This window comes from Lytechinus variegatus, chromosome 14 (assembly GCF_018143015.1).
Source record: "Lytechinus variegatus isolate NC3 chromosome 14, Lvar_3.0, whole genome shotgun sequence".
Lineage (NCBI taxonomy): Eukaryota > Metazoa > Echinodermata > Echinoidea > Temnopleuroida > Toxopneustidae > Lytechinus > Lytechinus variegatus.
This window is the reverse complement of record NC_054753.1, coordinates 9713830-9739857: the sequence shown is the minus strand read 5'-3', so window position 1 is coordinate 9739857 and position 26028 is coordinate 9713830. Positions and strand designations below refer to the sequence as shown.

General features: G+C 35.6%; 1 protein-coding gene across 2 annotated transcripts in view; it reads right to left on the bottom strand.

The window, feature by feature from the left end:
* Positions 1 to 952: 952 nt before the first annotated feature.
* Positions 953 to 26028, bottom strand: part of LOC121427559 (GTP cyclohydrolase 1-like) — a 31288-nt gene continuing 6212 nt past the window's right edge. Inside the window, exons 2-7 of one of the 2 annotated variants that reach the window (XM_041624010.1) lie at positions 12189 to 12298; positions 7281 to 7336; positions 5884 to 5915; positions 4798 to 4882; positions 3304 to 3312; positions 953 to 2755 (exon numbers count right to left, since the gene is read on the bottom strand). In XM_041624010.1, coding sequence (XP_041479944.1) covers positions 2629 to 2755; positions 3304 to 3312; positions 4798 to 4882; positions 5884 to 5915; positions 7281 to 7336; positions 12189 to 12298 — 419 coding nt within the window. In that variant the 3' untranslated portion in view covers positions 953 to 2628. The remainder of the gene's footprint in view (positions 2756 to 3303; positions 3313 to 4797; positions 4883 to 5883; positions 5916 to 7280; positions 7337 to 12188; positions 12299 to 26028) is intronic. The other variant, XM_041624011.1, reaches the window with a different exon arrangement.

Sequence of the window (26028 nt, the reverse complement as noted above, 5' to 3'; positions counted from 1 at the left end):
CACATCATGTAAAAAAAAAAGCAATAATTTGCCTCTTTTCTGATTTTGCTTTGGTGTTTGTTTTTGCGGTGGTACCTCAAATCCCTCGCAATGTTTTTTTTTGTAATGTTTTAAAAATAAATCATTTATTGCACATGTTCATCATTTATACACGCATTCATATTAATCTACACAGACAATCTATTTTGTTTTATCTATTTTTTAAATGGTTCTATGCCCCATCAGATCTTTCAAATTATTTTTTTCATGCTATTTCTGGATGGTCCGTTTTATCTTTTGTATTCTGTTAAGTCCCGTTTTCTTTTAAACTTGTTTTTGTTGTTGGTAATAGGAATATTCAGTTCAATTCAATGCAATTCTGGCTGTTAGAGATGCTATTAATAAGGACTGGGGGCCGTTTCATAAAGCTGTTCGTATGTTAAGAGTGACTTTAAGAATGACTGGTGAACCTTTCGCGATCATTAATCACCAATGAATAATTGTGGTAAATGGTGAATACTATTTACCACAAGAAAGGATCACCAGTCGTTCTTAAAGTCACTCGTAACTTACGAACAGCTTTATGAAACACCCCCCTGGACTGGTAAGCTGTTACACAAAGAGTTAGGAGTGACTAGAAGGTATATATTCTTGGGATTCATGAGGATGCTGCTGGACAAACGTACGTGCCAGCCAGCTGCCAATTGACGACAATGTTACACGAAAATAAGCAAATGCCATGTTCTGAATGCCTAGGCTCTGATGATTTTCGGTTCGCATTCACATTGGCTGCTGTTAATTCAAGGATTGACTGTGTGAAGTGACGTCAGCAGTTGTAGCCGAATCCAGCACTGCATATGTGTACTGCACATGTACTAATCAAGCAACTGGCTGATGACCGACAGCTACATGCTAATTCACCAATGATCTTCGCAATGATGATGGCGGCGAGTTAGCATGCAACAAAACCAGCGCCCTCTTGAGTCCCCGGAATGTGTACCTAGAAAGTAGCTCTTAAATTCCTACTTGCCTGTAGGAACTACATCCAGTCAAGGGCCTGGGGCCCTGCAGCGCGACAAGACTTGTTGAAACCTTATGAAATATCAAACTCAACTCCCAAATGGAGCCTATGTGATGGGTTGAAAATCAAATTGCGTTTGATTTCTGAACATGTGTTTGATTGCAATTCTTTCTGCATGCAAATGAGCCCCTGCTCATGGTCAAGAGAAGAGCACTTCAAAAAAGCCATCCATGAGATTGCGAATGACTTTATGAGATGTGAATGGTTTGCTTTCACGTCATTGAAATCCCATGCCATTTGCTCCGGCAATCAGGTGGGTATTTAATAAAGCTGTTTACTTTACACATAAATTTATAAATGACTGGTGATCATTTTTTGTGCTTAAACGGTATATCTCTATGTAGCTGGCTAACCTGGCTTAGGATCCAAGAACATGTTACAGTCGTGCATAACTTTACAAATGGCTTCATGAAACGCCCAACAGTGCTTCGATGGAAAATATGCATATCACACCAAATATAAAATCTCCCAATAAACCTCTAATTATCACATGCTTTACATTACTCTGAATAACCCTATCTTAACAATAACCATCATCATAAGTCTTCCGAATAATTATGACCGGAGCAATGAATTTTCGCAAAAGCACTTTTCATGACACCGTTACAAAGTCACATTAAACTCTTTGTGAAAAAGCAACCAGGGCTCATTAACACATAGCTTAGCAATTGAAAATGGGACATTTTCACGATCGATTGCATTAACCGCAATATACAATTCATCGTGAAAATCAACGATCAGTCGCTTACATAGCTCTGTGACACAAGACCTAAGGTCTAAGGTGTAGATACTATGGCCCGTATTCTGAAGTCAGGTTTAATTTGACCATGGTCTAACTCTGTGCTAAAATGATGGGAAACCAAAATGTCAGAATTTTGCTTAATGTACACTGCGCTTTTTCTGATTCTTGAATGGTGAAGACAACTATCTTATTTACCCTTCTCAGACAGTTAATGTTGATATGAGAGCCAAATGAACCAATACATTGAACCTTTATCATTAAAGATTTATGCCACAGTTGGCTATCCATAGTTAAACCACATGGGCCTGTATTCTGAAGTCAGGTTTGACTTAGACCACGGTCTAACTCTGTGCTAAAATTATGGGGAGTAAACAATTCAAAAATTCTGTTTGTATTGTATATTTCTTATGTCAATTATTATGTTTCCTTTGGCTTTCATAATGAAGAAAAATACTTCATTTATCATTCCCAAACAATTATGAAAATTCAGGTGTCATGAGCTAATAAATGAATGTGTACTGTTCGGGATTTATGTCCCAATTGGCTCTCCACAGTTAAACCACAACTTAAAACCTGGGTTTAATTGAAGCCCGAGTTCAGAATACGGGCCAGAGAGTTTAATTCAAACCTGACAACAGAACATGATCCTTTGGCTATTTCTAACTTTGATGTGATGACCCATATTCGAACAAAAATATTCTTGATTTATTCCGTTATTGCTGAAGATCATATTGAGATCAGGATTCAATGCCACCGTACTTCCTCTCCTTTCCATTCTCCTTCCTGCTCCTCCTCTTCTTCCTTCTATCTCTCTTCATCACTGTCATCATCCACGTATGAACGTCAAGAACTCGTCCCTGGTCTTGGGATCCTCCCGGAAGACGCCAAGCATGCAGGATGTTATCGTTTTGCTGTTTAGCTTCTGAACGCCTCTCATCACCATACACATGTGGCTGTACATGGGACAGAACCAAAATTGAAGACATTATTATCGTTTTGCTGTTTAGCTTCTGAACGCCTCTCATCACCATACACAAGTGAATGTACATGAGAATACAAGGGACAAAAAAAATGAAGACATTGATTAGACTACATGTATGATTTGAAAATTTATTAATCTGCATAACTTTATGTTAATCACTTCACAAAAACACAAGGCAAAATATACAACTTCAGAAAAAATGAAGTCAAAGTAAAAAAGAAACTCAGACTATAAATGAAAGTTTTGAAATATGAATGCAAAGCAAAAACTATGAAGATATAACTCCAAAACTCAAAGCTTCTAAGTCATATATAAACAGAAAAAATGTACGATAAGAAAATCAGAATACAAATAAAAGACAAAATTACCACTTCAGAACAGACAAACTGAAAGTAAAAAAAACAGGTCAAAAATACATACAGCAGAAAGAGATACTCACAGACAGGGGACACAAAACAAACAAGAGAACATAAAAACTCAAAGCTAGAAAAAAACTCAAAATCTCCTGAGTGTGCTCACCTGAGATGACTGAGAGAAGAAATGAGTTAAAACAGGGCATCAAAGGAAGCTCTCCACGTATCAAACTCAAGTGAGCACAGCAAAGAAAGTAAGTAAGCACATAAACAATTACTTTGTTAGTAATACAAAGAGTTATCAAAATCAGATGCACATGCTTCAAATATCACATTTTGGCATTTTTCTGTAAATTCTGACAAAACCAACAAAACTGTGCAGTAAAATGTTCATGTTGGAAAAGAAAAAAAATCAGTCATGACAAAATTGAAAATTAGTAGTTTAGAGGCATATCAGTATTTTTCTGTGTGAAGCCAAAAGAGGTAGCTATGTAGTAGGTCCATTATTCTTAGAAATCATTGAAATTAAAGGACAAGTCTGCCCCAACAAAAAGTTGATTTGAATAAAAAGAGAATAATCAAAAAAATTAACACTGAAAATTTCATCGAAATCCCATGTAAAATAAGAAAATTCAGACATTTTGAAGTTTCACTGAATTTCACAAAATTGCACACCCTCGTTGATATGTAAATAAGAGGACAGATGATGTCAACCACTCAATATTTCTTCTGTATTTTATTACATGAAATATGATATATCTTCATTTTCTCCTTATTTTCTTTGTGAAACAAAGTTCTATTCCTCCCTGAACACATGTTATTACCATGGTTTAAACATTTTTTAAACATTTCAAGCTTTAAACAAATGGGCTTTCAATGTTATATCTGTAAAAATTCAAATATTGTGTAATTCAAACAATAAAAAAAAAAGTAGTAAGGGACACATCGACTCTCTCATTTGCATATCACTTAGTTGTGCATATAACTGTTATGTGAAAAATTAGCATAACTTAAAACATCACAACTTTTTTCTTATACATTCCATTTCGATGAAATTTGCAGCGGTGCGCTTGTTTGATTTTTCCCTATTGATCCCAATCAACATTTATTCTGGGGTGGAAATGATCTTTAATTACATTATCATATTGTTTCCTTCTCATTTCATTGCGTTGGTAAATCTTTTTCATCCTTTTTACTGGACAATATGAAAATAGTACATGGTGAAAAGGGTGGTAAAAGGAGATCCAAAATAATCAGAAATGCATATATGCGCTTGATTATTTGAGTTACATTCAAACACAGCTCTCTACCAGCATTTGGTTCTCTACACCGCTAAGGACAAAGCTTTCAACGAGACTGCTAAATTCCAAAACGTTTATGCTACCCATCACTCTACATCCAAAGCTTTGTTGTTTCTGCAGAATAGACCATAGGCCAACTGCCTCCCCCTTCCCCTCCCCTATTACATCAACATTTCTCATCTGGTAGCAATCTGCAAAAAGAAATAAATTTTCTGAAAGAGGGGCAGTGGGGGAGGGGGGGGGGGGGTTATTACCAGGTTTCCATTAATTCCATATTCAATAGGTTAGGAGAAAACAAGAAAAAGGGAAATGAAATCTGAAAAAAATTGTGGCAGAGGGATATTGCAATGTCAACTTACGTGGCTTCAATGACCACACCAACCCCAGCTGGTGCTATGGCTTCTGTCACTGCGAGGGCTATTTGTTTGGTCAATCTTTCTTGAACTGTTGGACAAAGAAAAAGAGCAGTTTGAACATTTGTTTAGTGATTAAAGAGTGCATGACAAAAAAGCAATTCCGGTTTGATTTCTAAAACAAGAATAATAATATAAAACAGAAAGTTTGATCGATCTAACGTAGACAAGAGCAAGGCTGTGGATGCCTTGCTGACTGGCATCAATGACCCACTCGCTGGCTTGAAAGTTAAAATACATTTTAGCACCTATTCCTCTTCCATCCTATCAAAAATTGGACTTGCCCTGAATATATTGCAATTAAGGCAAAATGACATACACATGTAGATAATCAGTCAAATATATAGCACTTATTGTTCATCAAATCCACAATTACCCCATTATAAATGTACAGGAATGGTTTATTCTACAAGCCATGATTCCATCCCCATGTGTTCCCTGCTGTCATCTTGAGCATTAAACAAGGAAGCCATAGTTTGTTTAAGTAAAATCAGAAAATTAAGAGAATGTATCTATAAAGAATTGCCATTAGCTTTTAGGTTTTATTTTGTTCTTAATGTCACACATGCTGCTAGCTCTCCCATACATGTATGTCAATCCTTTTTGTGCCATTTTTCTCAGAAAAATTGTAACGATTCATGCCTTCCATAATATGCATTTATCATCACTGAAATTCAATCTCCGCTTACACTCCAAATCTCCTATTTACGTTACTTTGATATTTGCATTCAGTTTGACAAATCGGCGTCAAATAGCTGTTATCTTTTTTTAACATACATACACAACTATTGATATACCTTAACTATTTTTAAAAGGTTTTGATGTGTCTATATTTGTATATTGTATATTGTTTGTATTGTTGTTACCATTGACTTATGTATTTTATTTGTATTGTTTCTTTGATTAATTAAAAAGTGAATATAAAAATGAAATAAACCAAATAAAATTCAATTTAAAAAATATATGCAGAAATAAAACTAACAATCACGAAATATAGATTCATTAAAATAGTCCATTACAATAGGGGTTTACCTTGTAATCTCCTGCTATATATTTCAACAAGCCTGCAAATTGAAATCAAGAATAAACAATATTAAATAAAACTGGAATAACTTAATTACAGTAAGGACTCAGCTTGATTAAGATATAACATATACAGCTAAATTACATAATTTTCCAAGTATGCTGTTGAGGATTGTATGAATCTAATCAGAGCAATATATTTCGGTCACTACTCATTTATATTGCCATTTGGGGTTTTAAAAATCTAATGCTCCAAAAACCTATCCTGAGTTTAAACAAATAATCCAGATCACAATAATGACAACTCACACTTAGAGAGTGGCTCTTCATCTTCATTTTCAGTTTGGTGCTAAACTCCTGTAAAAATTGACCCACCATCAACACCAAAACATCAACCATGAACTTGAATTCACCCACTGGATTTACACTTGTGTAATGATAACAGGGCCACGTTGCAGAAAGTGTTGCGTTTGACTTTGAACACAACCAAACAATAAGCTAGTTCGTAGTTCCTTTCTGCGCATGATCAAAAGATTCTACGCATGATCAGAGGAAGGTCATTTGTACTCAAGTGACATGGTGGTTTAAAATGTAATGAGATAAGCACCAACTTTGATGTCTTGATTGTTCATATATTCTTTTGAATTCTGGTTTTCATTTACATCCACAAAAAACAACAATGCGTCCACGAAAGACTGGTATTTCACAATTTGCCAAGTACATTGTGCAACATGCTATGATATATCCATTAAAGTAGGAATGCAACAAATACTTCATTAAGTGTTCATTAGTGTGCTATTCTAGTCACCTGGTCTATTCAATTTCTTTATCCTGCTATGTAAGGCAAGCTTATGTAACATCTTGCTTTGAAATCTGCCTATCATAATGAAAGAAATGAAAGGTCATTTGACCAAAATTGTCCATGAAGTAACTACGAACTGGTCTATATCAAGCACAAGTCCCTCATACACACTCCTAAAACTGGATAAAGATGCTTTTGATTTTCAGAGTTGCATTTGATTGCAACTCTTTCTGCAACAGACCCCTTAACACAAAGGTTTATAGTGATTATTCGCTGAGACGAAACAGCCTATCAAGATCATCGTTACAAGTGCATTTTGCTGAGTAGACTGACTAGGAACCAATCAGAATCGTTCTTTCAAATTAGCGTTTAATCGCTTACCCTTGTGTTACAGGGCCTAGGGGACAATTTCATAAAGCTGTTTGCAAGTTAAGAGTGACTTTAAGAATGACTGGTGATCCTTTCTCGGGGTAAATGATATTCACCATTAAATGTTCACTGGTGATTATTCAGAGTGTAAGAAAGGTTCACCAGTCGCTCCTAACTTTAATACAAACAGCATTATGAAACACCCACCGCGTGGTACCTGTTAATACCTTCTTACCTGGCAACCTTGCTGAGGCCTAATACTCGCTTATTTGGAAGATAACCCACAGATACCTGTGAATGAAAAGGAAAAAAGAAGAGAGAGGGGGCAAGAGTGAGAGTGAGAGAGGGGTGATGCGGGGGAGGGGGGGGTATGAAAATGGAGTAGAGATGAAAGGTATGAAAAACAGTGTCATTTAAATTTGCATTATATTCAAAATCTAAATATATAAAAGCAGCTGTAGTGGTAATTACAAAATTTACAGTTTTACAGAATCTGACTTGGGGCCTTCAAAGGAAGGCTTAGCAATAATCGTAGAACATTTTTCTAAGTTTGCATGTACTACAATTTACAATCAATCATGAAAATCAAGCATATGATCAATCACTAACCTGTGTGTTACAGGCAGCTGTAGTACTTGTATTTTTAATTTTAGAAATTTCAAATCATAAAAGCAGTTGTGGTGACAAATATCAAAATTTGTCATCATTTTTTTTATAGCTAGAATCAAGCTTCCGTCCATGCTGCACTTGTTCTAACAAACATTGAAGTACCACCAGCATTTATAAATTATCTGCTTCCGCTGAAGACTTGTAGTTAAAATTGTCAGGGGAAGGGTTACTGATTACTGCACTCAACAATCTCTCTGAAGATCACGATGCACTCCATTTCCATGTTTTACTTAAGTACAGTGATGAATTGTACTATGAATTATTAAAACGAATAGACCTGTATTCACTATTCAGTCAAGATTAAATATGCAGTTTCATTCCAGATAAAATGTCTGGAGTACAGGTTAAAAAACAAACATTTAAAGCACAAAAAATTGAAAAAAATGATATTATGCACCTAAATGTGCTATGCTGATTTCAAAACTTGATTTTACCTTTGAATTGAAATTTGAAAGGTTATCATATTAGGAAATATTTTAAAGAGATTCTCACAGAAAGTAACCCTTGACCAATGCAAGCCGGAGGAAGCTAAAAGAAGGCTTCACAGACAAAGTCTGGGTCCTACAAGCCTATATGGCTGTTCAATCTCATTAACAGCCAGTGTATTTCATGACAGGTGGAATATAGTGCCAATAAATGGCCAAAGGTAATCCCCAAAGGTCATCATCAATATCATCATGGGGTGTCCCACAGGGGTCTCTGCTTTGTCTTTGTCCATGCCTGTTCCTGACATGTATAGTATCACTGCTATGAAAGTATCTGTGCCATGAAATATTCATTGCTTTCTGATGACAGCACGATGTACAGTGACATGATAAAACAGTCAAAAAGATGAAATCACCACGTTTACAATTATTAAACTATACAACAGCCCTTCTTGGCTAAGTGTCTTCTGCTAACTTGCTAAGTGCCTTGGTCTGACCATAGAGCTGTAGGCTAGGACGGTCATATCATAAAGCTAAATTACAGATGGTCACATCAACAGGACAAAACTACTGTATCAGAACTGAGAACTCTAGACTTTCTTAGGAGAAACCTCACTGATGAGCTTGTGAAACATCACGGAATGAGCATACAAGGGATTTGTGAGACCTGTGCGCAGGTATGCTTCCTCTGTGTGGGAACATCCTAGTTAGAAATGTATTGCCAATCTAGAGTCTGTACAGAGAGGGCTTGATGGCTGTCCTGAACAGGTATAACAAGTCATAACACATGTAGTGTCAGTCAGAAGACCCAGAACCTCAGCTGGGAGTTTCTTTACAAGCAGGGTAGGAAGATCTTGCTCCTCTCCATGCTCTCCAAAACCACCAACAACCTTGCTCATTGCCCAATTATCAACTCAAATTGTTGAAAATAAAAATCCATAATTTATTGTTCAAAATAGGCAAGAAATGAAATACTCCGAAAATTTGCTTTGTCCAATTGATCGTGGGCCCGGCATCCGCTGTGCAGCGCCAGATCGACGAGGCTCTATCCCTTTAATCGTTGAATGCCAAACAGGGTAGCAGCAACTCCCATCTTTTAACGTCTTTTGGTCTGATGCGGCCGGGGTTTGAACCCCCGACCTCCCGGTCGTGAGTATACAGACGCTCTACCAACTGAGCCAACACACCGGACACACTACCGACCAACCAGCAGTGCATCGGCAACATTCACTTCCAACTGTTCATGTCTGCAGGTAAAACCCAGGAGAGAGGATCTTCAATCCTGCCCTTGATTGTGTAGGACCGGCCGGGTCTGGGATGGTCTACCAAGTACCAGCAGAAGAAGCAGATGCTGCAACCTTGACACACCTTGAACGGTCATCAAGATAGTATCAGATGCGTCTTTTTAGTCTTTAAAAAAATAATTGATTTCATCTTAAAAAAAAGAATTAAAAAACCTTCAATTCTGCTAGAACAACCAATTCTTTGATTGCAGGCATCAATGAGAAGACAAGACTCAATTTAATGTTTTTATTATCAACTATTTTCTGCAATGTGTGGCTAATAATTCAGTCATACATAATGAGGATAAATGCCTTACCAAAGGGCACCAGCCCACCATGTGGGAATGAATGGAACCCGGGTCACCAGAATACGGAACCGGAAAAAACGAAAGCGTCGTGGTGTAGCAGTTTAGACTCTGGCCTTGTAATCAGAGGGTCATGTGTTTGAATCCCACCATGGCCTAGCGTCCTTTGGCAAGGTGTTAATCCACTCTTTGCCACTCTCCACCCAGGTGTTAAATGGGTACCCGGTAGGATGTGAAAGCCTATATGTAGTATGCCTAGCAATTGAGTCTTGGAACTCTTGGGAGTGGAAAAGGTGCATACATTGTATGCGGGCATGCAAGGATCCGATGACCGGGGTAATATTCTGTAAAGCGCTACGTCGTTCCGATGTGTTAAGCCCTATATAAATGCGGAATATTATTATTATTAAGACTAGAATGTGGCATGCTAAATGACTCCTCAAGTGACTTCATAAGCTGCTAAGAGAACAAATTAAAAGTAACATTAAGTCTCGGCTGGACCACTTGTATAAAATCACATTACAAATACCATCTTTAAGGCAGAAATAGACAGACGGTTTAAAAGGAGATAAAAAGTAAAAGTTCAACGTGGTGGCATTTGAATCAAGAATGTTTGCACTGTCTATATTGGGAAAGATATTAAATTCCGAGCCTGTGTCAATATAAGTTGTAAAAAAGGTCCAAATTAAAAGCTGTCTGCCGGGGCAAGTGGCGGAATGCATGAATCTCACTGATTTTGACATTTGCTTGCGAGGTGGCAGAGAATATACTTCTTGGAAATTTAATCTCGCTAGTCTGCCCAAACATCCGCTGGTGAGCGATAAAATGAAAGCTAACATCGGGGAAGGGATTGTTTGCTCATATTAACTGAAAAGAAATCAATAATCAAAACATCAGCAAGGGAGCTCATTAGACTACTTTCCAGCATGCAACATGCATGGGCGGGAAGCCACTACTTAAATTAGAATTTGTATGTGTGTGAAAAAATGTATTTTTGTGGCAAATGTATTGAATTCATTGTTATCATAAGTAATTCCAATGTACTATATGAATATCAATATCAAGAACTTTTTTTTTTAATTTAATTGGCAATTTCAAGTTAATTGGCCAATTTGAAAACTATACATATCATCTGCAATGGTGCTCAAAAGTTCAGTTATGTTGAAGGCAGGTGAACAAATATTAAAGATAAATTCCAGTTTTGGTAACGATCTCAAAATGACTTTTTACAGAATCTAATATAAAGACCACCCAAGTGTCTGTTTGTATTAATAAAAAATATGTGCCACAGGATTCTGGAAGAAATTGTGTAATTGCTGAGAAATAAGCAAAATAAGCACGGATTCGGTCACTTCCGTCGGGTCTTTATTCCAGCAATAACAATACACTGTCCCACGTGTGCATATCTGTGTTGGTGATCTTCAGTGTGAACATTTTTCAGCGTAGATTAATAGATTTCAAGATTTAACAAAGTTCAGTTTATGTAACTGTACTAGATCTAGATCCTTGATGATATTCTGACAATTAAGCCTGGTTTTACAGACTTTCTCATGGAATCAGTGTTTACTGCAACTACTGGCATTTCTCTTTAAGTTTGTTTCTCTGGGTTCGCCAAACATTGCAGTGTTCTTTTCTACATTCAACACTCAGCAAGCAGTGGGGTTCAACAACTTTTTGAGGGCAACTGTATATTACAATGAATGGGAGCTCATGCATCAAAAGTCAATTAAATTACTTATCAGCAATTATTCAGAATATTGTGCCTGGTTTATTCCTCCATAATTAATTTTATTGCAATTTATTTCATATTAATGGCAGACGGTTGGGTTCAATCAGAGAAAATATTTGAATACACACATTTTTATAAATGGTGTAAGGACTGATGATGTTCACAAGAAGAAAATGAAGTATCTGGTTTAACATAAGATTTCTCAATGATTACAGTGTACTTGCTATTCCTGTAAAAGGAAACAATTTTGGGGGGATATTCTGATGTAAAATTGAAATTTGAAAATGTTCGTTCATATTCACCATTTACAAATGGTGCAGGGTGGTGTGTTTACATTAATTAGTGTTTGGCTTAATAATATAAACATCATAAGGGGTTGGTTGTTTGCACACCAAAATCTTTTCGTATACAGAATGTTGAGTCTGATATAATAATATTCACTCATACTTCAATCATTTCTTACAAACAGTGCAAGGTAATACATTTACACAATGAAAAGTTATGTCTAGTGTGAATGAGATTCCTACATGATCATACTCACTTTTCCAATAAATGACGCAAGGTGGTGTTCACACACAGAAGACTTTTCAAGAGGGTGTTGAGTTGGATGTAAAATTGTAAATAATATTCCTTTATACTCTATTCACTTTTTATAGATGGTGCAACAAGGTGTTACCAATGACACACAAAAAGTATAAAATAGCCGGTTTATTCCTCCATGATTATACTCACTTTTCCTATAAATGGCACTAGGTGGTGTTCACACAGGGAAAACATCTCTATATCTTTAACTACAACCATTTCATCGTGATCCTCATCAAATATTGCATCATTTAGAACATCTGGAGAGAGAAAAAAAATAGAGAAATTTTAGATTGGTTAGTCATTTCAGCAACAGATTGCAAAGAAACTATCTGAATGATTTCAAATTCACTTTTGAAATTGGCATCTTAGAAATTGTAGAACAATTTGAAAACAAAATTTCTTGGGAATGAATTACAGCTTTCAATAGAAGACTGGTATATCCCTGATACATATCAAAATAAAAGAAATTACCCCCCCCCAAAAAAAAAAATAGAATGTGGGTATGAATTTTTAATCTTTATAATCTGAGTACCCACTACCTGAGAGCTTAGATAGAGAATTCATTCATTAAATTGAGCCGAGTCAAACACCCCCCCCCCCCCACATCATCCTGAAAACTTTAATGCGTACATCTGTTTCGGGAGTGTGAATCAGCTACCATTTCCGAGGCTGCATTCAACCAACACTGTTTCAAACTAGACACTTGCTTTTCTTGGATTTTTATATTTCAGTCCTATATCCTTTTTTAAATTATGAAAGATGTTTTATGAAAGTGAGTCTGTACAACCTTTGTCATCACAATCGCTCGAACGTAACTGAAATCTCAATAAAAAATCTACATCTATGATGTCACCATTAAGTTTGCCTACACTGTAAAAACACTTTGAACTCAAATATTCATATTGATACCTTAATATCGAGGGGCACTTAAAACATGAAAAAGGAATTTCTCCATGCTTGAATAGATTGTAGTTAACACTGTTTAAATTTAAATATAATGCTGCATGCAAAGATGCTATATGAACCTATCTAAACATGAAATAATTGTTTGCTGAAACCTCTTCCTTTTATCTTAAAGCTAAATGATAGTAGTTGCAGTACAACACTAATTTCGTGAGAAAGTCTGTAAACCAAGGTTAAGTATGACTATATCACCGTGGATCTAGATCTGGTACAGTTTAATTCATAAACTGAACTTTGCGAAATCATAAAATCTAAGCTGAAATACAAGCACACTGAAGATCGCCAACACAGATAGGCACACGTGGGACAGTGTACTATTATTGCTGGAAAAAAGACTCAACGCAAGTGACCGAATCCGCGCTTATTTCTCAGTAATTACACAATTTCTTCCAGAATCCTTTGGCGCTTATTTTTCATTCATTCAAACAGAAACTTGGGTGGTCATTATATTATATTCTGTTAAAAGTCATTTTGAGATTGTTACCAAAACTGGAATTTACCTTTAGTTTAAATCACAAATTTTCATTAAAAAAATATGGAATTGGAGCCTTGGGAGGAAGGGTGAAAGATACTTTGAAGGTTTCCTGCTAAAGATTCCCACAGACCTTTAATTGTTGAAATAATTATTATGCACAAAACGAAAAGCCACCATAAAAGATACTTGGCAGGATATTCCTGTTGAAAGATGGGAGCGTCTTTTTATGACTAATCTTAATGTTTCATTATAGACAAAACAGTAGAGTATGCACGAAAAGCCGCTGTGATGAAGGTTTATTTCCAATTCGTCTAATTGCCAACTCGTCTACTGTCATTTGGTATACCATCAGTTCATCCACATGGTCTCACTGCTAATTCGTCTACTCACCATTTCGTCTATAATAGCCAGTGAGTCCAACAGCCATTATTTAGTCAAAATACCATTTGGTCTAATTAGACCAAATGGCATGTGCAGTTACCATGACAAGTATTGATTGTGCAAAATGAATGAAAATGAAACGGATATTGGACCAACTGATAATGAAACAAAAATGGTCATAGACGAACTGGTGATTTGATGAAATGATGATTGGACAAATGGTTATTGGGCCAAATGATTGTTAGACGCAGTGTTGGACGGAATGACATTAGACTAAATGAAAGTAGACAGTGTGGCGAATGGACGAATTGGCAATATACCGTGATGAAGGAATCCTACTAATACCCTTTTTATAATCCCAATTATGCAGATAATATCCGCATAATTTGGTTGTAAAATCGTAGCTGGACCAGATGCTGCAATTATCCGCATAATAGCAGCATCGGGACCAGATTTTGACTTTATGAACGCATTTCCAAAGTAATGCGGATAATTGCCATGGTGTGGTCACCCTTTTCCAACACAACCCCATCGGAGGGGGTGTGTGCAGTTACCATGACAATTATCCGCCTTTTCAGGTCGGGCGCTCATAAAAAATAGTGCAGATTATTTTTGGAGTTTGTGAATGCAATTTTTATTGAATTATATGCATTACTCTTAGGCGGATAATTGGAGGATGGGTTTGTGAAAGGGGTATAAGACACACACAGGTACTAACAAAAATCGCTTGAACACAACACTATTCATGAAGAATGCACAGATTCTTCTGGGATTAATAAAGCCCCCAAACTGAGTGGCTGGCTGGCCTGCGGCAATACATCTTCAGTTCACCCGATTCATTTCAGACAAAATCAATATTAGCATCATTTTACTTGTTGATCACGGAGACCTCAGCACAAACATCGCAATGATGAGAGAAGCATGGCATTCTTAACGGCCTGACGTACATGCTTTTCATGACAGTTCTGGGTTAATATAAATGTAGAAAACCGATCGTTGGAAAAATAAGCAGATGGGTGAGTGAAAAAGATCCCAAAATAGGTTAAAAGACTGAGAGAAGGGTAGGAGTCTATTCTAGAAAAGGAAAATGGTGGCATGATTTGAAATACTACAATAGTACAGTCATTCAATAAATTAAAAGTTTTTTTAGTCTGTGAAGGTTTGATCAGGAAATTGCAACAATTCTGGTCCAATAAGACTGCAAAAATCAAATCAATCCTGCATGCAAATTCCATTTGTATCTTTGTTTCTCCTTTTCTAAATTTCTTCTTCAATTTAAAGCACAGGCAACCATCTACATGTGGTGTATTGTCGTACTGACATTCACATCATTTCCTTGAGCAGTTTTACTACAGTTCACGAAAATGTAGATACAGTCAATTCATTTGCACAATTGCTGGAGTTCTTTGTCAGTTGCAAACAGATGTTTTCCAAACCCCATTTTCACAACTTGAAAAAGAGTGGAAAACAGATCACTTGAACACTATCCTGTGTACATCCATAAAATTCATGTTTGCATTTGTTTTATAAATGTGTTTGTGATTTCATTTGTAATCCTTGTTTGGAATTTCACCCTCAAACTTCTACATGCAAGTGTATGCATGCCTTCTCAACTGAACCCTGAATCTTGGAGAGTACAATTTAATTGTCTGCATTCATACTCAGACAGAATTTCTAAACAGCAGAACACAAATTAATCCGATATTTTACATCTAATTGCATCCAGTCACAGCATAGGTCCATGGTCTCAGTAACACAGAAGAACATTGATTTTAAAATTGCCAAGACTGGCACAACAGGATCAACAGGTCATGAATATGATGGAATTCATGTGCGTAAGGGCAAGGAGCTTCCGACACTCCTTGGTAAGGGTTACTACAAAAATGTGAAGGTCAAGGATAACAGGGTTGAGAGGCAGGATTTTTTTTTTTTGAGGGGGGTTTACTTGTCACAAATTACTGCGTAAATATACCAAGTTGGATAAAGCTTCAACATCAGCACAATGAATGGGGATTTGTCTGGGCTCTGTTTAGCATTTTGGGGCAAAATCACACTGAGCCCCCATTTTACCCTGTTGAGAAAACACTTTGTGGAATGTTTGACAAAATATAAATACATGCAAATAATAAATGAATATTAGTGTTTGGGCTTTGGTCATTTTGTCATTATTGAAACCAAATTTGGTCACAGACTTTCAAAAAGGATCTTCAGTGAGTCATCATCCTTTGATTACCATAAAGATTGTATTTTCTCATGCTTTTCAAAACCTAAATATTGCCTCTAAAAGTTCTCATATTTCATTTTCAAGACAGATTAAATGTTTTCAAGTTATTAAGAACTATAGATCTAATCTTTTTTCCCAGATTTTTTTCAACATTAAAACCACTTTCACCATACAAGTGTATATCGACCATTCGCAAAGGAGTATGATATTACTTTTATTTGGTAGTGCCCCCCCCCCATACACTCATTGTATTTAAGATTAATTATTTACAAATGTATATTCGAAGAATTTTCATTTTTCAATCCAGTCACTATAATGTCCAAAATAAACCCTAGATGCTGCAAAAAAAAAGGAATTTGGAATTACCCTAAAACATTTTTTTCTTAATAGAATATCAATTATTAATAATCATCAAATTTTCAAGTCTGAAATCATCTTTTCACAAGCTGATGTGCATCACACTCAAAACTTGTACAGAATCCTTCCCTCAATTTATGTTGACTAGGTAATGGCTATTTCTTCAACATTGGCAATAATTGTTTTATACGATCAATATATTATCGCTTCGAAACACATGTAAATAACAGAACGTTTGCTGAATGTGCTTGATCTATTTACTCACTGAAGATAATAGTAGAGGTAAAATTGATAAACCTTATCAATACAAGATATTCAAACAGACTTTAATAGTCATTAAGAGCTGGCATTGTTGTACTGACTAATTGAAATCTAAAAATTAAATATATAGGCCTATATGCCATTATCCAGCAACTAACTAACTGATTCTCAATCCAAAGAAATGCTGAATCCTTCTCTATGGAAAAGCTGTGGTAATATTTAGCTGTTGATATCCAACAAACACCTGCAAGTAAAATTTCCATACTCTTGATGACATAGCACTATAAAGAAAAATGTATGACATCCATGAACATGCAAAATTGTAAAAATCTGCTGATGCAGACAGATCTACATGTATTATTTGTAAGCATGCAGACTGCGGTTTGTGCATAATACTGTGCCACCAGCTTGTCTGTAATTTATTGTGAGTTAATCAATAATTTGCCTCTCTATTGTTTCTGCTTTGTAAACTTTAAATAACATTTACAGGGGCGTGGAACTGGGGGGGCTGGGGAGGCTTCAGCCCCTCCCCCCCACTTTTTTCCAAACCATGTACAAAAACGCAAAAATGACCTTTTGTATGGTCAGCCCCCCCCCCCCCCCATTTGAAAACTGTTCCGTGGCCCCTGCTTTAAAGGTTCTTTTATCATTATGATTAAGATTCATATTTTAATACAAAAGAATCATCCTCCTTCACCATACTTTGCACCAATTTTTTTTTGTAAAACACAATAATTATTGAAATGCACTTATCAATCAGACGATCAAGATTTCATGAAATAATCAGATCATCTGATCAAAATTCAAAATAATGATATGCCATATATTGAACTTTATAGGCAATGGTCCAATTCTGTGCTTAAATTATCAGAAGCTGAAAAAGTCAGAATTTGTGTTTACACTGCACATTCCTTAGTCTTATGTTTACTGTGCTGTTTGATCACGCTTCAATGGCGAAGGAAACTAGTTTATTTTACCCAGATAGTCCGAGTGTCAAAAGAATGATATAAATCTTGACTTGAACCCGTAGAGATTTATGTCACAACTGGCTTCCCATGGTTAAACCACAAATTTGAACTATAGTTCAAATAAAACCAGAGTTCAAAACATCAGAATAGGCCTACAATTCAATGTTTCTCTAAAGTGCTGCATGCAATTATCCCAGCTTTATAGCACAGCTACCCTGATCACCTGGTCCCATAACGCAAAGATTAGCAATGACCATAGAACCTTTTTCTACGATTGATTGCATAGACTACAATGTACAATCAATCGTGAAAATCAAGCATACGATTAATTGCTAATATTTGTGTTATGGGACCCAGGGTGGAGATTGGCAACTGTAGATAAATACCTTGCCATAGGATGGTGTGCTGTGGTGAGATTTGAACCCCAGACCTTGTGGTTCAACAAAGTCTGGATATATCCACTGAGCCACACCACCTCTACTGGTCCTCATGCGCATGTTCACCGGAAGATCTATGTACTTGTGAATGAAATCTTCAGAAAAAACACTTTTCTGTAATAATAATAATAATCTGCAACATTTATATAGCGCTTAATACAAATGTTTCTAAGCGCTGCATGCTCTTACCCCGGTTTTAGCACGGCTACCCTGATCACTCGGGTGCAACGAGCATTCAAGGAAGTCCTTCCTACCGGGTACCCATTTATTACACCTGGGTTGAGAGTGGCAAATGTAGATAAATGCCTTGCCAAAGGACGCTAGTGCTGCGGTGGGATATGAACCACAAGGTCCTTGTGGACTTTATCCACTGAGCCACACCACCTCTACACCTGTAACACCTACTGTTTAACCTTTTACCACCACTACACCCAAGGGACAACACTAGAATACATTGGCAGATTTCTAGCAGCTTTTCCATTAAAGAATCTCCAACCCAGAGAGCCTTTCATGAAGCAAACAGTGAATGATGTAACCGTTATAAGCTACCGAAATCCTTGCGCCTGGTTGGCTATGATGATATAAGATGTTTCATGAAACCTTCCCCAGCCTTCAAATGTCTATACTCTCGAACTCGGACGTCAGAGGTCTTTCATTTGCCATGATAATTTTTCAATCTCTGTGCCGCCTGGGGCACATCTCGCGAAGAAGAACCCCCGCGCCATGCTATATTTACAGAGGTAACGATTTCAGGAACATATGCAGGCCAAGTCTGGTATCAACGAGGTAGTCGATTCCGGTTGGAAAAGGAGGTGGGTGGTTGTCTCCCTCAGGGTTACCAGATTGGAAAACGCTCACTCGAATGGTATAATTGGCAAATCCTTGTATGTTGTAAAACAAGTATTTACTCTAAACATGCTCTCAAGAACCAATTTCGGAGATCTTCAGAGCATCATGTGCTTAGAGAGTCTGGGAGTTGATAGATTCTGCTTCAAGACATCAAACTTTTAACATCGCAAATTAGATTATGTTTGAAACATGATGTCATATTGATACTAACAAAAATTCTATGTTCAATGACTCATACCAAATTGACATCAATATGACATTTAAAAGGAAATGACCAACACAACATCAAGTTCATATTTCTAAAAGTAAAGTTACTTTACTGAGGGGCAACAAAAATATTTTTGGTTGTTTTTTTAATGATACAATATATTGAAAATGTTTTGATTGCTTGTGACTGTTTGTGATTTGTTTTGATTTGTTCAATAAAAACATTTTTAAAAAAGTGTGATCCAAATTTTACCAGACATTTGTTACTCTGTTTGTTTCACCATTTTTTTTCTTTCTTAATTTCATCAAAACCGATTGAAAGTATAAGATATGACAGAGATTTTCCCAACATTACACCTTCTATGGGACCAGACTGCATTTATTCAAAATCAATTCTTTAATCAATAATGGCAAAAATTAGCAAAAATCTCAAACTAATATTTTTTTTCAATTGGAGAAGCATATTACACTGTAAGCTGCTGCATCATTGATCAATAAAAATATATGAATTTATAACACATTTTAGACCAAGGTAAAACAAAAAAGTAAACTCAGGATTACTGAATGGTTTCATATTTCAAATGTGTATATTTATTAGACTGGAACAAAAAAAATTGTATACATGTAGTTAATATTCCCCAAGTAGGTTTCTGAGGGTTGGAAAATTAATAATTCAAAGTAATTAAAATGAAGGAAACAGCATACTTATATGGCACCAGTATATTTCCCAAGTCAACTGCATAAGAAATGGCAATAATTTGTTAATAGAATGAAATTCAGCACTTATTTATTAGATTGCAGAAAAAAATTGTGGTAGAGTTCTCATATAAAGAACATTTAGCTCCTGAATTTTTAACTAATAAATCATCATATATACACATATTGCCCACTCTAACAGGCATTTCAACATACTCAGTACAGCTCCATGCATAAACACTGTCTCTCCTCGACCCTCTATAAAATTCAAAACTTTGTGTTCTCCATGTCATTTTTTCCCAAAGTAGCTTCATGGCACCTTTAAATTGTGTTTCAAAGCATGTGAACCATAGATATTTAAAAAAAATTCAGAAAAATCTTGATTTGAATCAATAGATAAAAAGAAAACAAGCATCATGTTGAGAATTTCATCTAAATAGGATGTAAAAGATGTGACATTTCAAAGTTTTGTTTAATTTTTACAAAACAGTTATATGCACAGATTTATAGATCAATATGCAAATGAGAGAATCAGTGATGTCTCTCACTCACTATTTTTTTTCTTATTGTTTGAATTATAAATACTTCAATTTTTACAGATTTGACAATAAGGATCGACTTGGCTGAACCATAAAATGTTAAAAGCAATGGTAATTCCAAATAATCGGGAGGATTAAAACTTTTCGTGCACGGCAATGAGAAGAAAATACGATTATTTTTATTTTCATACTTCTTCAAAGACTTTATTATTTACAGTTCAGTTTGAAAAATTCATTCCCCAGCAATTGCATACAATAAATCTACATCTACGAAAGACAAGAAAGATATACGAACCCAGATGTAAAACTATTATGGGGAACAGCCCAACCCCTGATATCATTGATCTGTACAAAAAAAAACCTTTGAATGATTATGCTTTTTGTACAGGTGTATTACTGTTAGGATTATTTGTCATGTTCATTGCCTTAACTTGCTCTTTCTTTTTATGCATTTGTTACATGTTCTTGTCAGTCTCAATCTCACCCTTCCTCATAGTTTTTCTTCTTTTTTTCTACCTAACTCCTCTGACCCTGTACTCTTTCCTTGCCTTCTCCTTTCCAAAAATCTTTCTTGATCCTGACAATATACAGTTATAATTATAATTGTTTGTCATTTTGCCTCCGATGAAGATTCTGCTAGGATCGAAAGCTTAGGCCCCTTTTGACTCTAATATACAGTTATGCATGAATGTAATTTTAATAGTTTTAATTTTATCATAAGATCAATGGTCTGTAAACAAATTTTCGGCATTACTCCTATGCATTTTAAGATCAATGGTATACAGTATTCTATATTTTATCTACTTGAACATTGTATTGTATGTATTCAATGAAATGTATTGTATTTTTAGCTTTGTAATTCACATGCAATTCAGTTTGTTAACTGCAATATGTAGAGAATTGTAATAAATTACATTTATCTATAGATCTTCCGCTTTCTTACAGGCTTCATCCCTCCCCCCTTGTCTCTCACGCTATCCTCTAGATGTATACTACTGGCTTCATACGTCAATGTCCATACTACAGGTCTCACGCTATAGCTTTACATGATGAGCATCGACTGCGGTAATGAAACGGTCATCTTGATTGATCGAGCTGAGCTAAAAATGAAACTGGGCAATTGCCACTTGACAATCAACAGTTTGCATTGATGACTACAATTCAGTTCATGTCAGACCGAGGAGGGGGAAATGGTCAGACTTATGGACTGTTTTTTTTTAATGTACCGGTATCCTATAGGCCTACAAAAAGTAATCAAAGAGATCAATAGCAGAAGCTAGCAGCAAAGCAGACCACACAGATAATGAATTAAACTTCATTAAAATTTAAAGCAAAACATGCATTAACATAAAAATAAAAAATGTAAGTTGTTTGAAGAATTTGATGATTTGTAACAATTATCACTCTTTAAATTTATAAAAAGTCCACAACTCAGCAGTGGCGCTTCAAGTATATTCCAATTCCCCCCCCCCCTTTGCACAAAACGCAAATAAAATTGCATTCCCGCCAGCGGAGCATTTCATCAACATTTTTGTCTGAATAGTTGTCAAGTCTGACACCTTTCCTTGAATATGATTGGCTAAATTACCATCCCCTACAGAAATTTAAGCACGCCGCTTGCTAGTAACTAGCATGCGACTAGCAGGGCGCTCACATAAGAGAGTCTTGCATGTAAACTTTAATGTTGACCTGAAAATGACCTTTGACCTTACGATGTGACCTCCGAATGCAGCATATCATGCAGGTCTCCAAAGTCCATCTACCATCCAAGTTTGGTTGAAAAGCGACCTACGGTTGCGGAGTTAGGTGTCATAAGAGAGTCTTGCATGTAAACTTTAACGTTGACCTGAAAATGACCTTTGACCTTTATACCATGTGACCTCCAACTGCAGCATAACATGCAGGTCCCCCAAGACCATCTACCATCCAAGTTTGGTTGAAAAGAGACTTACGGTTGTGTTATGTGTCATTAGATTTGTGACGGACGGACGACATTTGGATCCCAAAGTCTTGCCTTCACCTCTGGTGGGCGAGACAAAAATCAAAATCACCTTTTTTATATTTCCCATTTCTAAAGTTCTGCACGTACAAAACACCCCTTTTTAATTTCAAGCAAGCTCAAGTATCTTTTTTTAATGATAAAATATTTAATAGGTAACAAAAGGAAAAAAATACTTATAACCTTTATTCAATCAAAATTATGATCTTTCAAATTTAATTTGAATTATTTTTGAGCCTACATCAGCTTCCAGTCATAATGTGGACAATGGGAAATTTGTACATGAACAAGAAATTTGTGAAATAGAATGTCTTCTGACATTTGCAACAAAGACACAAGAAAAAAAGTAAAGAGTATTGCAAATTAATCTTATAACAGGAGGAAACCACAGCAAAATTTTAACAAAGAAAATCTACATATTACATTCAAACGAAATAGAAACTAAAGGAATGATGTAATTATTTTTGTACATCTGTACCTATTTCTAAGCAATTGGCCAAGCATCCCACATATCCAGGATTAATCAAATCTCCAGCTGGAAGTCAATCAAACCAATTTGACTTCCCTCCCGGATTTAAGTGCTTCTAAAATGTTTTCAATTTTCATCGGATGGTACGAGTCCTACCATGCATCATATACATGTACAAGTGGACTGTAGCTACATGTAGTACTGGTAAATTGGCATCAATGAACTTGTGAACATGCATAAAAATTTTGTATTGCTCCAGTTCTAATCCTTTTCATTTTATAGGCCCTTTAAAAGATATCTATCTCGCAACTTGACATACAAAGATGTTTGTCCAGTTCCACTCTAAGGGGGGAGGGGGGTGGGCAAATTGTTCCCTTCCAACACTCATATTGTAAATTCTGTACTTAAAGCATAAGATTCCATATCATAATTTGAGATTTAGTTTATTATATTCTTTTTTTATTAGACAATGGAGTCAAACAATAGTTTTCACCCATTGATTTGGGCTTTATAACGACAGAGTCCCTTTGGAATAATACATGTAATAGTCTTCCCTACTGCATCACTTTTAATATTCTTGAAGGTTTTAATGACTGAATTTCGTCCAGTTTGGATAAGAAAGGCTCATTAGATGTAAATTAAATCTTGCCACAGCCTGGCTCAAATTATCCAGACCAACAAGCAATTAATTGCTCCCCATCTCGGCATGGGAGTTGTTTAACTACTTGTGTACTCAAGCGCAACATCTGTCTTGGAAACACCTCATTAACTTGTGATCATTATTCTCCTCCCATTCTGGAGAAACTATTGGGAATTAGAAGAAGAGAGATACACTCTGCAATCCACTTGACTGTACACGTACAAGAACTGGTATAGACTCACTAGGCAAGAGTGTGATGGTAAAAGATTTTCCATGAGGTTAAAGAAAGATGTCTTATTCAAGGAGGCATACATCAAAATGTTTTTATTTCTTTTCAAGACAAGAATACCCACACAAAAATAAAATTATTTGAATAAATTAAAAGGAAAAACATCCAGTAAGCATAGAACTGAAAATTTCATCAATACCGGATGTAAAATAAGAAAGTTATGTTTTAAATTTCCCCTTAATTTCACAAAACAGACATAATCATGCACATCCTGGTCGGTGATGTCACCAACTCACTATTTCTTTTGTATATTTTAATTTTCTCCTCATTGTCATGTGAAACAAACATTTATTCTTCCCTGAACACATGGTATTACCATTGTTTAAAACATTTTGTGTTTCAGTCAAGTTGATCATTCTTGTCAAATCTTTAAAAATTTAAATATTGTATAATTCAAACAATAAAATGGAAAAAGAAGGAGTGAGTGCTCAAGGGACACTGTGGACTGTCTCATTTGCATGTCACTGAGATGTGCATATAACTGTTTTGCAAAAATAAGCAAAACATTCAAATGTCATAACAATATTTTACATCCAATTTTGATGAAATTTTAGTGTTAATGTTATGCTTGTCTGATTTTCCTTTTTATATTGATCATAATCAACATTTTACTAGGGTGACTTGTCCTTTCAATTGAGTCTCTCTCTTTAGTTCACTGAATACAAAATCTCATTCCATTGCACAAAGGGGAATATTAATGTTGCGCGACAACTAGAAATATCAGCAAAAATGAAGTCAAACACAAATATTGTGCAGAATAACCAGTAAGACCAATGCAAACTGCACAAAGTGCAAATCATATTATGATATCAACCAACCAATCATGCATTGATCAGTACATTTTGGATAGTATCTAGTATATGTGTGATGGTAGGAATATTACCCATTCAGCCTTCCATTTGACTGGTTGATAATCATGCACATACATGCAGAAAAAATATGGAAGTCAGGGATGATTCTATACACTTTTTAGGGGGGGGGGGGGTCCCTAGGCTAGGGACTCCAAACTATACAGAAAAGATATGTGATCAATCCATATATTTACATAGCATATAGGTGTAACTTTGACTGGTAGTCATTTAAGTGCATATTAGATAGAAATCATATATTGCATCGAAATCTAAATTTATAATATAATGCACCTTAAGTATTTCTTAGATACATTTATAGATCTAGGAAGATTACATGGTGTTGGCCTACTGTAAGCCCTAAAGTGTAAATTGAAATGTGCAGGATAGTAGTACACATCTGCAATGCATATATATCGACTCTCAACGATATCAAAAATAAAGATTATGGTCATGATAAAAGAGCTGGAATATTACTTTAAGGTAAACTTTATTTGCAAATCAATTGAAAAACATTTGAAAAAACGACACAATAGATTTGTTTTGTAGTAGGCCTATGTTTTACTGGTCATCCAACAGACAGTTATTTCTTTATTTTCATGTGTGAAAATGCTTTTGAATCCTGAATAGTTTAATTCTTTATTTTCTTATTTACTTTTTTGTGATTTTCTTTATTTCTCAACTTTACCTTATTTGATAAGTTAATAATTTTTGTCATAATTCAGTTTTTGGGGGGTGGTTCAACACAAGACTCAAAGTGCTTACCTGTCCCACATATGTGTATTTGTTGCAATGCATGGATGTCTGTTGCTTGTTCCAACACAATTTTCTCAAAGTGATTCAAAAAAGGATTATTTTTTTAATATTTCAATAAAAATTAGAGATACATGTACTCATATTCCTCTGCAATTTTTTAATTAACAATGGGGCAACCCCTATCACCTAGTGCAAAGTATTAAAACACAATATGTGTACACATTAAATTCCGGTTTTGTTTTGCCATGTAATTTTTCTTCTTCTTTTAGTGACAATGACTAATATATAAATAAAGGAAAATACAGTCGTAATACATTTCCAGATATTAAAGATATAAAACATAAAGACAAAACAAGACAGCACAATACAACACAGTAGGTGGTTTCAGACCGCCTCGAAGTTTATCAGTTCCAGGTATTTTCTGATCGGGAAATTTACCTGATCAGAAAATACCAGGTAATATTGACAATGTGATAGCAAATTACGCGTAATATCCCCGAAAGAAAATACTCACTAAATAGTAGGTACTTGGCATAATTACGAGAACTTTCGCCAGGATTTTTCCAAGGTTGCAGGTATTTTGGCAATGTGAAAGCAATTTACGGGAACTTTTAGTCCAGTGTGTAATT